This window comes from Pogoniulus pusillus, chromosome 43 (genome assembly GCF_015220805.1).
Source record: "Pogoniulus pusillus isolate bPogPus1 chromosome 43, bPogPus1.pri, whole genome shotgun sequence".
NCBI classification, from domain to species: Eukaryota; Metazoa; Chordata; class Aves; order Piciformes; family Lybiidae; genus Pogoniulus; species Pogoniulus pusillus.
The window spans coordinates 561806-576579 of record NC_087306.1 but is presented as its reverse complement, the minus strand read 5'-3'; the positions used below and the strand labels follow the sequence as shown (position 1 = coordinate 576579).

At 60.8% G+C, this 14774-nt stretch overlaps 2 protein-coding genes across 2 annotated transcripts; both read right to left on the bottom strand.

Moving 5' to 3' along the window:
• Positions 1-5034: 5034 nt before the first annotated feature.
• On the bottom strand, positions 5035-6045 carry LOC135192581 (loricrin-like). Its single transcript, XM_064175827.1, has one exon. The coding sequence runs from the start codon at positions 6043-6045 to the stop codon at positions 5035-5037; it is 1011 nt and encodes a 336-aa protein (XP_064031897.1).
• A 5239-nt stretch (positions 6046-11284) lies between these two features.
• Positions 11285-12742, bottom strand: LOC135192650 (loricrin-like). Its single transcript, XM_064175922.1, has 2 exons — positions 12610-12742; positions 11285-12543 (listed from the first exon to the last, which is right to left on the bottom strand). The coding sequence occupies exons 1-2, from the start codon at positions 12740-12742 to the stop codon at positions 11285-11287; spliced, it is 1392 nt and encodes a 463-aa protein (XP_064031992.1).
• Positions 12743-14774: the final 2032 nt, after the last annotated feature.

Sequence of the window (14774 nt, the reverse complement as noted above, 5' to 3'; positions counted from 1 at the left end):
CTTTGGTGGGCACAGCATGGGGGAAGGTCTGGCTGCCTGGGAGCAGGCTGAAAGACTCCCCTAGCTGGAATGTTGTGTTTTGGCTCTGTGGCGTGGGCAGGGCTGCAGAATGGGTGTGGAGAAAGTGGGAGGATGAACCTCGTGAGCTGGAATCCCAGGATCCCAGACTGGATGAGGTTGGGAAGGACCTTCAGAGCTCATCTAATGCAACCCTTGCAGCCAGCAGGGACAGCCCCAGCCAGAGCAGGCTGCTCACAGCCCCTAACAACCTGGCCCGGGCTGGTGATAGCCAGGGGGCACCTCCCACCTCTCTGGGCAGCCTGGGCCAGGCTCTGCCTACCCTCAGCACCACCAATTTCTCCTTCTCTCCACTCCCAACCTCCCTCTGGCACTTCCAAACCATCCCCCATGGTCCTGCCACCAAACTCTGTCCCCAGATCTCTGCTCAGCACTGGAAGCTCTCCTGAGGCCTTCTCTCCAGGCTGTACCCTTCCAACCCTCCCAGTCTGGCATCCCAGCAGAGCCCTTCCAGCCCTGTTGTGGCCTCCTCTGGCCCTGCCCCAGCAGCTCCATGTCCTTGTTCTGAGGGATCCAGGGCTGGACACAGCGCTCCAGGAGAGGTCTCACCGGAGCAGAGCAGAGCAGAGCAGAAGTGAACTCCCTGGGTCTGAGCTCAGGAGGCAGAAATGAACTCATCCCAATCCTGGAGTTCCCCACAGCCTGGGAGGTTTATTTTCCAGCCTCTGAGCAGGAGGCCATGGGGGACCTCTTCCCACCACCAACCGCAGGTCCCTTCCCCGGCAGCCCAGCAGCAGGGATGTGAAGCTCCCTGCCCCTGGTGGCAAGGCTGGGGCCATGCCCCACCATGGCCCGCGCAGAGCACTCCTGCTGGCACAGGGCCAGCTGGGGCAGTCACTTCTTCTGGCTGGGTGGCCACTGGCTGCTCTGCTTGGTCTGCTGGGACTTGGTGCTGGGAGCCACCACAGGGCACTTCTGCTGCATGGCCTGGGAGGGTGCAGCTCCTGCAGAGCTCAGCTCTGCGCCTGAGCACGCCCCAAGGCCGTGCCCTGGTCCTGCACTGTAGTAGCCTGGGACACCACTGCCACCTCTTGCCGGGACCCTTTCCCACGGTGACTCCTCGCACCCGTACCCGTACCCGTACCCGTGCCCGTGCCCTCCTCCCGCGGCAGTGCTCCCTCCGTAGCAGCTGGAGCCTGCACCAGCCCCTGAGCTGCCAACGCTGTCTGTGCCCAGGCCCTCGCTGCCATACCCGGAGCCATAGGCTGGGACTGTCCCCACTGTGATGTCCCAGCCAGACGCGCCCTCGGTGTCCCCACTGGCGATGACCACGGAGCCGTCGCCGCTGCAAGGGTAGGGCCGCGGCGTGGCGCCGTAGCAGGCAGGTCTGCGGCTGTAGCTGATGGAGCTGTCCCCGTCACAGAAGAGGGAGCCTTGCCCCCGGCGGCCTGAGAAGGTGCCGCTGCCACCGAAGAAGCCTCGGTGGCGCACGGAGATCTCGTTGGTGTAGCCACTGCCCCTCTGGGCGCATCTCCCTCGGAGCCAGCGATAGACCTGCAAGAGCAGAAACCGAGCCCCAACCACAGGCAGGCTGAGCAGCTGCCGGGCAGCTTCTGAGCAGCCTCCTCCCAGCCACACGGCCAGGGAGGCTGAGAGGACCTCCAGGACCATCCTGCCCCATCAGCAACCCAGCACCACCACTGCCACCACACCATGCCCCAGGTGCATGACCGTATAGTTTTGGGTACATCTTCCTCTCTTCATTTGAAGCCTTCATCCCCTGTCCTGCCACAGCAGGGCCCTCCTCAGCTCCACCACCACCCCTGGTGACCTGACTTCACCTCGTGTCCTGCTGATCTGCTCCTCAGCACAGCAAGAAGCTGTGGAGACCTGGCAAAGGTGCCCGTGGGTGCTCGGGCAGGGTGGGCAGAGCTCAGCTGAAGGTGACACCCACCGAGATGGAAGGATCGAGCCTCAGGAAGGAGCCAACTCACCTTCTTCATCCATTGGAAGCACATTTAGGAGAGGAGAGGCAGGGAGTGAGGAGCTGGGGAGGCCAGGGACAGCTTTATATGGCGCTGGGCATGGCTGGGCAGTGAGACACAGGAAGGGCAGGCAGGGATTTGCCTGCACAGCTCCAATTCCAGGCTCTGAGTCACGGCACCGATCGATATCTGTCCCCAGGGAGCACAGGGCACTAATTGCACCTTTGCTAATGAGCCCATTCCTGTGTCCTGCCGCCAGCTGTGGAGGTGGTGGCAGTGATGGGGGCGGCAGGGGGAGGTGGGGTCCGTGTAGGGAATGGTGAGGAGGAGAGAGGGAGCTGGGAGTGTGCAGCCTGGAGAAGAGGAGGCTGAGGGGAGACCTCCCTGTTCCCTGCAGCTCCCAGGATAGGCTGCGGTGAGGTGGGCTTGGGCTCAGTCCTCCATCAGTAAGCTTGCAGATGACACCAAGCTGGCAGCAAGTGTGGAGCTGTTAGAGGGCAGAAGGGCACTGCAGAGGGCCTGGGCAGGCTGCACAGGAGTGCAGGGCCAGGAGTTTGAGCAAGGCCAAGTGCCAGGTCCTGCACTTTGGGCACAACAACCCCAAGCAGTGCCACAGGCTGGGAACAGAGTGGCTGAGAGCAGGCAGGCAGAGAGGGCCCTGGGGGTGCTGGGTGGCAGCTGAACAGGAGCCAGCAGTGTGCCCAGGTGGCCAAGAAGGACAATGGCATCCTGGTCTTTGCCAGAAGCAGTGTGGGCAGCAGGACCAGGGCAGTTCTTCTGCCCCTGTGCTCAGCACTGCTCAGGCCACCCCTGGAGTGCTGTGCCCAGTTCAGGGCTCCTCCAGTCAAGAGAGATGTTGAGGTGCTGGAAGGTGCCCAGAGCAGGGCAGCAAGGCTGGGGAGGGGGCACAGCCCTGTGAGGAGAGGCTGAGGGAGCTGGGGAGGTGCAGCCTGGCACAGAGGAGGCTCAGGGCAGGGCTCATTGCTGTCTGCAGCTCCCTGCAGGGAGGTTGTGCCCAGCTCGGGGTGGGCTCTGCTGCCAGGCCCCCAAGGCCAGAAGAAGGGGACAGAGCCTCAAACTGTGCCAGGGCAGGGCCAGGCTGGATGTGAGGAGGAAGCTGTGCCCAGAGAGAGTGATTGGCACTGGAATGGGCTGCCCAGGGAGGTGGTGGAGTCCCCAGTCCTGGAGGTGTTCCAGAAACCTGTGACCATGGCACTTGGGGCCAGGCTTTGGTGGCCATGGTGGGTTTGGGTTGATGTTGGCCTGGATGACCCCAGAGAGCTTCTCCAATCCAACCCATTCTGAGATCCTGGGGCCCTGAGCCTGTGGCAGAGGGAGGGTGGTGCTGCCCTGGCCCTGCCCAGGGAAGGGGCAGGGAGGCTGTGGCAGCTGTGGCAGTGCTGGAGGTCTGTGTGTGAGCAGCAGGGAGCCAACAGAGATGAGGGCAAATGCTGAGAGCCTCTGGTGGGCACGCAGGGAGCTGAGCCCTCCAGCACTCCCCTGGCAGCTCTGGTGGGAGGTGTCTGGGGCAGGTTGGCATCCAAAGCAGAAAGCAGTGCAGAGTGAAGCTGCTGGCCTGGATGTTCTGCCAGGATGCTGGAGATGCTCTGAGGAAGCTCAGGGACCCTGAGGAGAGCTGTGGGTCTGAAGCTCATTGTGCCTGGGCTCTCCTCTAAGCAGGGCTTGTGCCTCCAGAGCCCTTCCTCCTGCATTTCACACCTGGTGCTCTTCCCTCGGCCTGCAAAGGGCAGCAAAGGTTGATCCGGAGTTGTGGAATCATTAAGGATGTAAAAGCCTTCCAAGACCATGGAGCCCAACACCACCATGGCCACCAAACCGTGCCCTGAAGCAGCACAGCTACAGCTCCTCCAGCACCTCCCCGGGTGGGCACTCCACTGCCCCCAGGGCAGCCTGTGCCAGTCCCTCGCGGGGCACAAACTGCTCCTGATGGCCAACCTGAACCTCCCCTGGGGCCCCCTGAGGTCAGAAAATGAAGCAGGGAGCTGCCTGTGCTAGTTTGAAGCTAGCTGGAGTGTTTTGGGGAGGAGCATCAGGTGACAGGCTGCGAAGGGAAGCAGAGGTGATGCCTGCTGCCCTCGGGGGCTTGCTGAGGTGGATAAGAACAGGAATACAAACACAGACCAGGGAGCCTCTGTCTTTGGCGCTGAACTTCTCTCCCTAACCTGCCGCCTGTGTGACTAAGCCTTCTGCTTTCTACCCCCCTGGCCGACCCTCCAGACTCACCTTGGGTGTAAGGCAAAGTCTGGGGTAAGGCAGAGGGCCGGCAGGGGAAGTTGGGAGCTGCTGCTGCTGCTCTGGTTTCTGGGGGGGGAGCTGTGTTGCTGCATCCCCTTTGCCTGCTCCTGTGTCTGTTGTGACTCTCTGCTGTGTCTTGCGCTGAGCTGTAAAGAAAAACCTTCCCTCAATTTCCAGAGCCACTGAGCCTGGTCGGGGGTGGGGGTGGGCAGCACCACACTGCCCCTGAGTCCTGGGGATCGCAGAAGGTGGCCATCAGGTGCTGAGGACCTCCAGCCATGAGCTGGGAGGGCTGCACCAGGCACAGGAGCCAGAGGGGTTCGGGTGCTGTGGGTGTGTGGTGCTTTAGGCTCTGCTGCTGCTGCTGTGTCACAAAGGGAGGTGCAAACTCTCTGGGGTTAGAAACTGGGAGGCTTTGGAGCTGCACCTCCAGCAGGGCCCCACTGAGCCCTCATCTGCAGAGGCAGTGAAATGTCTCACCAGGGAGACTCTTGGAAGGACCACAGGATGCTGGGGGAGAACACAAGAGAAGAGCAACTCTGCAAAGGCAGCTTGGATGAATTGGTTCTTTATTAGGCAAGAAGGGCAGCAGAAGCTGCCCAGAGAGTTCCACCACAGGGGTGCTAACCCTGGAGCCTGTAGCACAGGCATGCAGCAGCAAGGGAGGAGATGAGGACATACTGGGAAGAAACAGGCAGAGGCAGGTCTGGAGGGGAGAAGGTAGCATGGGCAAGGCAAGGCTGGTCCTGCTGAGGGCTGCAGCTGCCCCTGGCAGTTACTTCTGCTGGCTGGAGGGCCAGTGGCAGGGCTGCTTGCTCTGGTGGGACCCAATGCTGGGCACCACAACAGGACACTTCTGCTGCATGGAGCCTCCACTGCCCCCTCCAGAGCCGATGATGATTGCATGGCCTGAGGAGCCACCGCTGGAGCCTCCACTGCAGCAGCCAGAGGAGCCTCCACCACCACCTCCACCTCCAATGATGATCTTGCCTCCTGAGGAGCCTCCACTGCAGCCTCCTCCCATGCTATAGCCTGAGGAACCTCCACTGCAGCAGCCAGAGGAGCCTCCACTGCTTCCACCCACAATTATGCTCTTTGATCCCGAAGAACCACCACTGGATCCACCTCCTGTGCCACAGCTGGATCCTCCTCCCATGCCACAGCTGGATCCACTTCCCATTCCATAGCTGGACCCTCCACTGCAGCAGCCTGAGGAGCCTCCACTACCTCCACCCCCAATGATGATCTTGGTTCCTGAGGGTCCCCCACCAGAGCCTCCTCCCATGCCGTAGCCTGAGTATCCTCCTCCACAGCATCCAGAGGAGCCTCCACCTCCTCCACCTCCGATGATGATCTTCCCTCCTGAAGATCCCCCACTGGATCCCCCACTGCAGCAGCCTGAGGAGCCTCCACCTCCTCCACCTCTGATGATGATCTTCCCTCCTGAAGATCCCCCACTGGATCCCCCACTGCAGCAGCCTGAGGAGCCTCCTCCTCCTCCCCCAGAGCTAATGATGATCTTCTGGCCTGATCCTCCACTGCTGGAGCCTCCTCCTATGCCGTGGCCAGAGGAGCTTCCTCCACAGCAGGAGCCTCCTCCTCCTCCTCCCCCACCAGAGCTGATGATGATCCTGCCCGAGCTGGAGCCCCCAGAGCCCCCACAGCAGGAGGAGCCCTGGGACTGGTAGCTGGAGGAGCTGCCCTCGTGGCAGCAGCAGCTGCTGCTGCTGTGGCATCCGCTGGAGGAGCTCCCATGGCAGCCCCCGGAGCTCTGTCTGGAGCACATCTCTGAGCAGTGGCCCTGCAAGAAACAGCTCTGTCAGGAGGAGCTCTTCAGAGCTGCTGCCGAACCTGCACAGCAGCGCAGAGCTGCAGCAGCACCCAGCAAGTGCCATGGCCCAGACTCTGCTGTCCTGTGAGAATGGCAGCTGCAGGCTCCGCTGGACCTACAAGTGGGGAGGAGGTTGCAGGAGCTGAACTCTATGCTGGCTTCTAAGGTCCCTTCCAACCTAAGCCACTCTGGGTTTCCATGATCCCAGTACACAATTCAGCCACCTTCAGGTGCCCTTAGACCAGCAGCTCCAGCTCCTGCTGCAGTTCCAGCAGTCCTGGTGCTCACCACCTTGGGTTTTGATGAACCTCATCTGATGCTGAGCTGCTGTGGTGCCCTCCTTTGAAGCATGCTCAAGGTCCAGGTGATGGAAGGAGGTCTCCACACAACCACAGCATGGCAGGGGTTGGAAGGGACCTCTGGAGATCCAAAGCTGGATCCCCCAGGACAAGCCACACGAGGCTTGGCAGGCTTGGAAGGTGTCTAGAGAAGAGAACTCCCCCACCCATGTGGGCTCCCAGCAGTGTGCTGCCCATGGGCTTACCTTCGGCGATGGGGAGCGCTGGCAAGGCTGCGGCGGTGAGTGAGGAGCCCTGAGGAGCAAAAGGCTTTATAGCGCTCCCGAGGGAAGTGAGACACCCTGAGGAATGCTGACAGAGGGATTTAGGAGCTGCCTCCTTCCTTGACTCACTTGCACCCCATGGGTGATCGGAAGGAGCTGGATCCATCACCTTCTGCACCTGCCTCCTGCTCTGCTAATGAGCTGCTTCCGGCAGCCTGGCACAGGCACGGCTGCAGATGGCATCCGGGGGTCTACCTGGAAGGTTCCCAATGGGCATCTGCCAGGCCAAAGCTTCTCCAGTGCCCAGGGAGTGGAAACGGAGCAGGTGTTGAGGGATGGAGGATGGAGAGGGTTAGGGAGGGATGAGGGTGAAGGATGTGCTGGAGAGGAGCCCCTGGGATTTGGAGTCACAGAACGCATTGGACTGGGAGGGACCTTTCAAGGTCATCTGCTCCAGCAGCCCTGCAGTCAGCAGGGACACCTCCAGCGCTTGCCCTGGATCCCACCATGGAGATACAGGTCCCAGAGCAGCGTCCTGGAACCAGTGGAGCAGTCGCAAAGTGCTCTGCAGCCAGCAGGGCCGTTGGGTGTAGATGGCCCCACAGGCCACATCCTCACCATCCTGAGCAGCTCTGGCCAAAGGGACTCCCCTGGAGGGCTGCTGAGAGGAGCTGGGTGGGGAGCAGGACTGTGCCAGGCCACTGGGAAGGGCAACCATGAGCTCAAGGGGCTGGAGGCAGCCCCTCTGCTGGGGCAGTGCCCTGCTTAGGAGCCCTCAGCCCAGCCCCATGTGGATGGCCCCACAGGGCTGGCAGAGGTGTGGGGGTCACTCCTCCCACTCCTGCAGCAGCCCAGAGTGGACACTGCTGTGGGATTGAGCAGGGAGGGCTGTGCTCGGCTCCCCCAAGTCCTCATCATCAGGTGGAGAGGGGAAAGCTCTGAAGTCTTTCCGTGTGAGAGCTGCAGCTGAAGGCCACTGAGACCCTGCCCTTGGCCTGCAGGTCAGGCATTGCCTCTGCCTCAGCAGCAGCCTTCTGCCAAGGGCTCTCCTTCCCTGGCCCACACCCGAGCCTGAGGAGGCATCTGAGCAGGTTCCCTGCTGCAGTGACGCTTTGTCAGCTGCTGCAGCCTGGCTGCTGTTTTGCAGCAGCTGCATCCTGTCCCCGCCTCACGCGTGCCTGACAGCAGCACCCACCCTGTGGAGGCTGAGCAGAGGACAGGATAATTGGGATGCAGCAGGGCTGAGCCGCCCAGCCCTGACCTGCTGAGCATCCCGCGGGGGTGCAGGCAGCGCTGCGGTGCTGGGACGGGACCAGCCGCAGCAGCAACGTGGGCAGGATCCTCTCCGGGCTTGTTCTGCTCTCCCTCTGCTGTCCCTGCGGTGTGGGTGCTGAGCACGGCGACACTTAACCCCCTCCTGCACCTCACCCGCAGGGACTGAGCCTACAGCACACAGACCTGTGGAGAAGAGGGGGCTGAGGGAGACCTCAGTGCTCTCTACCACTCCCTGGGAGGGAGCTGGAGCCTGGTGGGGGTTGGGCTCTTCTCCGCAGTATCAGGGCAAGAGGAAATGGCCTGAAATTGTGAAATGGTCTGGAACTCAGGTGGGCCATGAGGAACAGTTTCTGTCCTGCAAGAGTGGTCAGGGACTGGCCCAAGCTGCCCAGGGAGGTGGTGAATTCCCCAGCCCTGGAGGTGCCCAAGAAGCCTGTGGCCATGGCATGTGGCCATGGTTTGGAGGCCATGGTGGCTTGAGTGGCTGGGCTGATGCCTGGCCTGGATGACCTCAGAGGGCTCTTCCCCTTAAAACAACTCCATGCCTCCAGCAGGGGCATTTGCCTCACATGGAAGATGATGATGCCTGGAGCCAGGCTGGAGGAGGCACTGCCACCACCTCCTCCAGGTTAAGGATCAGCTCCCGTTCCTCTGCTGGGTTAGGGCAAAGGTGGATGCAAAAGGCTTATGGTGGAGGCTGCCCCAGACCTGGGCCACGCTGCCTGCTTCCTGCTGCTCTGCATGGGCAGCTCCTGGCAGTTCTCCACTGCAGACCCCTCAGTGGATGAGGCCTTGGACAGCTACGAAGTGGAGAAAGATCCTGGCCAGGTCCTCATCAGCTTCCTTTGTGCCCAGCAGTGCTGCTGTGGGTGTAGGAGGTGCTGCAGATGCAGCTGCTGCTGCCAGAGGAACCTCAGGCACAGCTCCTGCTGGATGTGTCCCTGTGACAACCCAGGGGAATGGAGACCATGAAGACAGAGATGCACTGCCAGGAGGAATCTCCCCCTCTACCTCCTGCTCCTGCAGTGAGGATCCTGCCTTCTGAAGGCCACCACTGCATCTCCCCCTCATTGCTGCTGTGGGGCACTCCAAATCCCTTCTTTCTCCCTCCTCCACCTCCAGAGGTTCTGTGCCCTGAGCTAGATTGGATTGTCCTGCTCTGGACTTGGTGATCTCATTGGGTTCCCCCTAACATCTGTGAGCTGTGATCCTATGAACGGGAGAAGAGAGGGTGAAATTCCCCCCCCCTCCCCCCGCCCCTGGTGGGCTTGAAGGGGGAACAGCCAAAGGCTCTTTTACTCTTCTGTGACCTGAGGAAAGGTTAACCCTTTCCCTTCCCACACAGTGCTGGAATTGGCTGGAGATTATCTTCCTGCCCACTTTGTGTGTGGCAACAGACAATTGCCTAGGGGAGACCACGAAGAGACTGAGACAAGAAGTGAGGTTCCACTTCTGCACTGCTCCTGCTTCTGCCTGGGCTGCCACTGGCTTTTGTGTAAGAGTGCAGCAGCCTGAGATGGTCACAGGGGCTGGAAGGGACATCCAGAGCTCATGCAGCACAAGCCCTCTGCCAGAGCAGGGCCATCCAGACTGGCTCAGGGCACACAGGAACACATCCAGACAGGCCTGGAATGGCTCCAGAGAAGGAGACTCCACGACTCCTCTGGGCAGCCTGTGCCAGGTTCTGGGACCCTTACAGGAAAGAAGTTCCCCCTGGTGTGGAGCTGCAACCTCCGGAGCTGCAGCTTCCATCCATTGCTTCTTGTCCTGTCCCAGAGAGCAATGAGCAGAGCCTGTCCCCCCCTCCTGGCCCCCAGAGCCTCTCCCCCCTTCTGGCCCCCAGAGCCTGCCCCCCCTCCTGGCCCCCAGAGCCTGTCCCTCCTCCTGGCCCCCAGAGCCTGTCCCCCCTCTCCTGACCCCCCAGAGCCTGTCCCCCCTCCTGGCCCCCAGAGCCTGTCCTCCCCCTCCTGGCCCCCAGCCCTTGGATAGTTAGAAAAATAAAAATAATTCTGTGTTCCTCATTCCTGTCTCAGGCAATGAATCTCCAACCAGATCAGTGGATCCAGTGCATCTCCAGCCAGATCAGTGGATCCAATGAAGGAGGCACTGGGTGAGTGCTGAGACCTCATCTTGAATCCTGTGCTCAGTTCTGGGCTCCCCAGTTGCAGAGGGACAGGGATCTGCTGGAGAGGGTCCAGCGGAGGGCTGCAAGGGTGCTGAGGGCACTGCAGGGCAGGGCTGGTGAGAGGAGGCTGAGGGCCCTGGGGCTGCTTAGTCTGGAAAGGAGAAGACTGAGGGGATTTGAGCAATGTTTATAGGTATCTGAGGGCTGCCAGGAGTGGGGGGACAGGCTCTGCTCACTGCTCCCTGGGGTAGGACAAAGGAGTAATGGGTGCAAGTTGCAGCACAGGAGGTTCTGCCTCAACACAAGAGGGAACTCCTTTCCTGTAAGGGTTCCAGAGCCTGGCACAGGCTGCCCAGGGAGGTCGTGGGGTCTCCTCCTCTGGAGCCTTTCCAGGCCTGTCTGGATGTGTTCCTCTGTGATCTGTGTTAGATTGGATTGTCCTGCTCCAGCAGGGGGTTGGACTCGATGACCTCCTTGGGTCCCTTCCAGCCCCTAACATCCTGTGAGCTGTGGCGCTGTGGTCTGGAGAGCAAACAGGGCTTGGGTTTGGGCTCCTCACTCCCAGAATGACATCGAGGAACTGGAGCAGAGCTAGAGAAGGGCAACCAATATGGGGAAGGGTCTAGGGAACAAGGGTGGGGAGGAACAGCTGAGGGAGCTGGGGGTGGTGAGGATAGAGCAGAGGAGGCTGAGGGAAGACCTACAGCTCCCTGAGAGGAGGATGGAGCCAGGTGGGAGTTGGATTCTGCTGCAAAGGAACAAGAGACAGGACAAGAGGAGATGGCCTCAGGATGGCCCAGGGGAGGTTTGGTTTGGGAATCAGAAAATTTTTTCACTGGAAGGGTTCTCAGACACTGGCTCAGGCTGCCCAGGTTGGTGCTGAATGCCCATCCCTGGAGGGGCTTCAGAGCTGCAAAGCAGTGGAGCTGGGGCCATGGCTGAGCCCCAGCCTTGGTGGAGTTAGGGAATGGTTGGGCTGGAGGATCTCAAAGGGCTTCTCCAGCCCAGAGCAGCCACCCTGGGGTCCCACAGGAGCAGAGTCTCAGCCTCACTCTTTCTGCACACACGAATCTTTATTTCCACCCAGGGGACAGGAACCCCCTGGGGGTGCTCAGCACAGGGAGGCAGCAGCGAGGGACGAGCAGGACAGATACCAGGCTGGGGTGAAGCAGGCAGGCTTGGGAGACCAGGGCAGGGCTGGTCCTGCTGAGGGCTGCAGCTGCCCCTGGCAGTTACTTCTGCTGGCTGGAGGGCCAGTGGCAGGGCTGCTTGCTCTGGTGGGACCCAATGCTGGGCACCACAACAGGACACTTCTGCTGCATGGAGCCTCCACTGCCCCCTCCAGAGCCGATGATGATTGCATGGCCTGAGGAGCCACCGCTGGAGCCTCCACTGCAGCAGCCAGAGGAGCCTCCACCACCACCTCCACCTCCAATGATGATCTTGCCTCCTGAGGAGCCTCCACTGCAGCAGCCAGAGGAGCCTCCACCACCACCTCCACCTCCAATGATGATCTTGCCTCCTGAGGAGCCTCCACTGCAGCAGCCAGAGGAGCCTCCACCACCACCTCCACCTCCAATGATGATCTTGCCTCCTGAGGAGCCTCCACTGCAGCAGCCAGAGGAGCCTCCACCACCACCTCCACCTCCAATGATGATCTTGCCTCCTGAGGAGCCTCCACTGCAGCAGCCAGAGGAGCCTCCACCACCACCTCCACCTCCCATGATGCTCTTTGAAGACCCTCCACTGGATCCTCCTCCCATGCAGCAGCCTGAGGATCCACCACCACCACCTCCACCTCCAATGATGATCTTGGTTCCTGAAGAACCACCACTGGATCCTCCTCCCATGCAGCACCCAGAAGAGCCTCCACCTCCTCCACCTCCCATTATGATCTTGGTTCCTGAAGATCCACCACCAGATCCTCCTCCCATGCAGCAGCCTGAGGAACCTCCACCTCCTCCTCCTCCTCCTCCTCCTCCTCCACCTCCCATGATGCTCTTTGAAGACCCTCCACTGGATCCTCCTCCCATGCAGCAGCCTGAGGAACCTCCACCTCCTCCTCCTCCACCTCCCATGATGCTTTTTGAAGATCCACCACTGGATCCTCCTCCCATGCAGCACCCAGAAGAGCCTCCACCTCCACCACCACCTCCACCTCCAATGATGATCTTGGTTCCTGAAGATCCACCACCAGATCCTCCTCCCATGCAGCAGCCTGAGGAACCTCCACCTCCACCTCCTCCACCTCCTCCTCCACCTCCCATGATGCTCTTTGAAGACCCTCCACTGGATCCTCCTCCCATGCAGCAGCCTGAGGAACCTCCACCTCCTCCACCTCCGATGATGATCTTCCCTCCTGAAGATCCCCCACTGGATCCTCCACTGCAGCAGCCTGAGGAGCCTCCTCCTCCCCCGGAGCTAATGATGATCTTCTGGCCTGATCCTCCACTGCTGGAGCCTCCTCCCATGCCATGGCCGGAGGAGCTCCCTCCGCAGCAGGAGCCTCCTCCTCCTCCCCCACCAGAGCTGATGATGATCCTGCCCGAGCTGGAGCCCCCGGAGCCCCCACAGCAGGAGGAGCTCTGGGACTGGTAGCTGGAGGAGCTGCCCCCGTGGCAGCAGCAGCAGCTGTGGCATCCACTGGAGGAGCTCCCATGGCAGCCCCCGGAGCTCTGTCTGGAGCACATCTCTGAGCAGTGACCCTGCAGGAGATGTTTGGTGGTTACTGAGGAGCTGCCACTGTCGGCACCAGGATGTGCCCAAGGACTTGGCCACCAGCTCCTAACTAACTTCTCCTAAGCCCTTTGTGCTCCTCGGATCCCAGCCACACTTGGAGCTCTGTGCTAGCAGAAGGTCCCAGGCTGAAGGTGATCAGCTCAGGTCCTCTCCCCCACAGCTCTTCCATCTCCACCTCTATGCCTATGCAGCTCAGCACCCCAGCAGCATGGATGATCTCCTGGGGAGAGGTCAGTCCATTGGAGCAGCCTCCCTGCCCTGCAAGCCACACCCCAGCAGATGTCCCTCACCCGAGGCAGCAGAAGGGCTCCCACCTGGCAGGAGAGGACAGGACTCACCCTTACTGGCTCTGAGAACCTGGTCCACAGAAGCAGTGAATGAAGCTCTGGGAGCCCGAGTGACTTTTATAGGCTGCCCAGCTTGGCCCACCGGGAAGTGAGGCAGCCAGAGGAATGGTGATGGCTTATTTACCTCGGCAGGTGTCCTCCCCCAGCTCTTGACTCACCCTAGCAGATCAATGCCTCCCCAGTGCCTCACTTCCCAGCTGGCTGCAGCCATCTCATGTGAGCTCAGCTCCCACGTTGGCTGCCAGGACAGGGCTGTGGGACTGCAGCTTGGACCTCCTGCTGGAGCTGGCAGGGGCTGCTGGGGGTTGACTGGCAGCAGAAGGTGCTGTGGAGAGCCTTCGTGTGTCTGGCCATGGGGATGCCTGCACCAAGCCTGGATGCTGCTGTTGGAGCAGCAAAGGGACCCCTGTGCCTGAGGGGCCTCTCTGATGGACTTTGCACCACAGCAGTCAGCTCTTGGCCGTGGCTGGTTTGAGTGCACCACAGCCAGGGGGGCTTGGTCTCTTCTCCCAAGGAATGAGGGACAGGACAAGAGGCAATGGCCTCAATTTACCCCAGAGGATGTTTAGGTTGTCCATGAGGAACAATTTCTGCCCTGCAAGCATGGTCAGACACTGGCCCAGGCTGCCCAAGGAGGTGGTGGAGTCCCCATCCCTGCTCTAGAAACCTGTGGCCATGGCAGCTGGGGCATGGTTTGGTGCCATGGTGGTTGGGCTGCTGGTTGGCCTGGATGATCACAGAATCAGCCAGGGCTGGAAGGGACAACAAGGACCATCCAGTTCCAGCCCCCTGCCATGGGCAGGGACACCTCACACCAGATCAGGCTGTCCAGAGCCTCATCCAGCCTGGCCTGAAACACCTTCAGGGATGAGGCCTCCACCACCTCCCTGGCAACCTGTTCCAGGGTGAAAGACCTCAGAGAGCTTTCCCAACCTTAATGACTCTGTGTTGGAAAGGAAAGAGAGCCTCTGATCCTTGGCCCCTCAGTCCCGGGCAGTGTCTGGGGATGTTCAGCAGCTACATTCCCACCCCTGGCAGCAGGACCCCAAGGCTCCCCCTCTACTCTGCCCTGGTGAGGCCCCATCTGGAGCACTGCCCAGTTGAAGAGGGACAGGAACTGTTGGAGAGAGTCCAAGGGAGGGTTGTGAGGATGATGAGTGGACTGGAACTGCCTGGTGAAGAGAGGCTGAGGGGACTGGGGCTGAGAGTCTGGAGAGAAGACTGAGAGGGGATTGAATCAATGTCTATAACTGTCTGATGGCTGGGGGCCAGAAGGGGGGGAGAGGCTCTGGGGGTCAGGAGGGAGGGGACAGGCTCTGCTCACTGCTCCCTGGGACAGGACAAGGAGCAGTGGATGGAAGCTGCAGCTCAGGAGGTTGCAGCTCAACACCAGGGGGAACTTCTTTCCTGTAAGGGTCCCAGAGCCTGGCACAGGCTGCCCAGAGGGGCTGTGGAGCCTCCTTCTCTGGAGCCTTCCCAGGCCTGTCTGGATGTGTTCCTGTGTGCCCTGAGCCAGCCTGTGTGGTCCTGCTCTGTCAGGGGAGTTGGACTGGATGATTCCTTTGAGTCTCTTCCAACCCCTGACGTCTGTGATCTGTGATCTGTGATCCTGTGATCTGTGATCCTGTCATCCTTC

Coding starts and splice junctions, on each gene's coding strand:
- LOC135192581 (XM_064175827.1), bottom strand. CDS start 6,045: ATGTGCTCCAGACAGAGCTCCGGGGGCTGCCATGGGAGCTCCTCCAGC.
- LOC135192650 (XM_064175922.1), bottom strand. CDS start 12,742: ATGTGCTCCAGACAGAGCTCCGGGGGCTGCCATGGGAGCTCCTCCAGT. Junction 12,544..12,609: donor CTGCTGTGGGGGCTCCGGGG/GCTCCAGCTCGG, acceptor CCTGCTGCGGAG/GGAGCTCCTCCGGCCATGGC.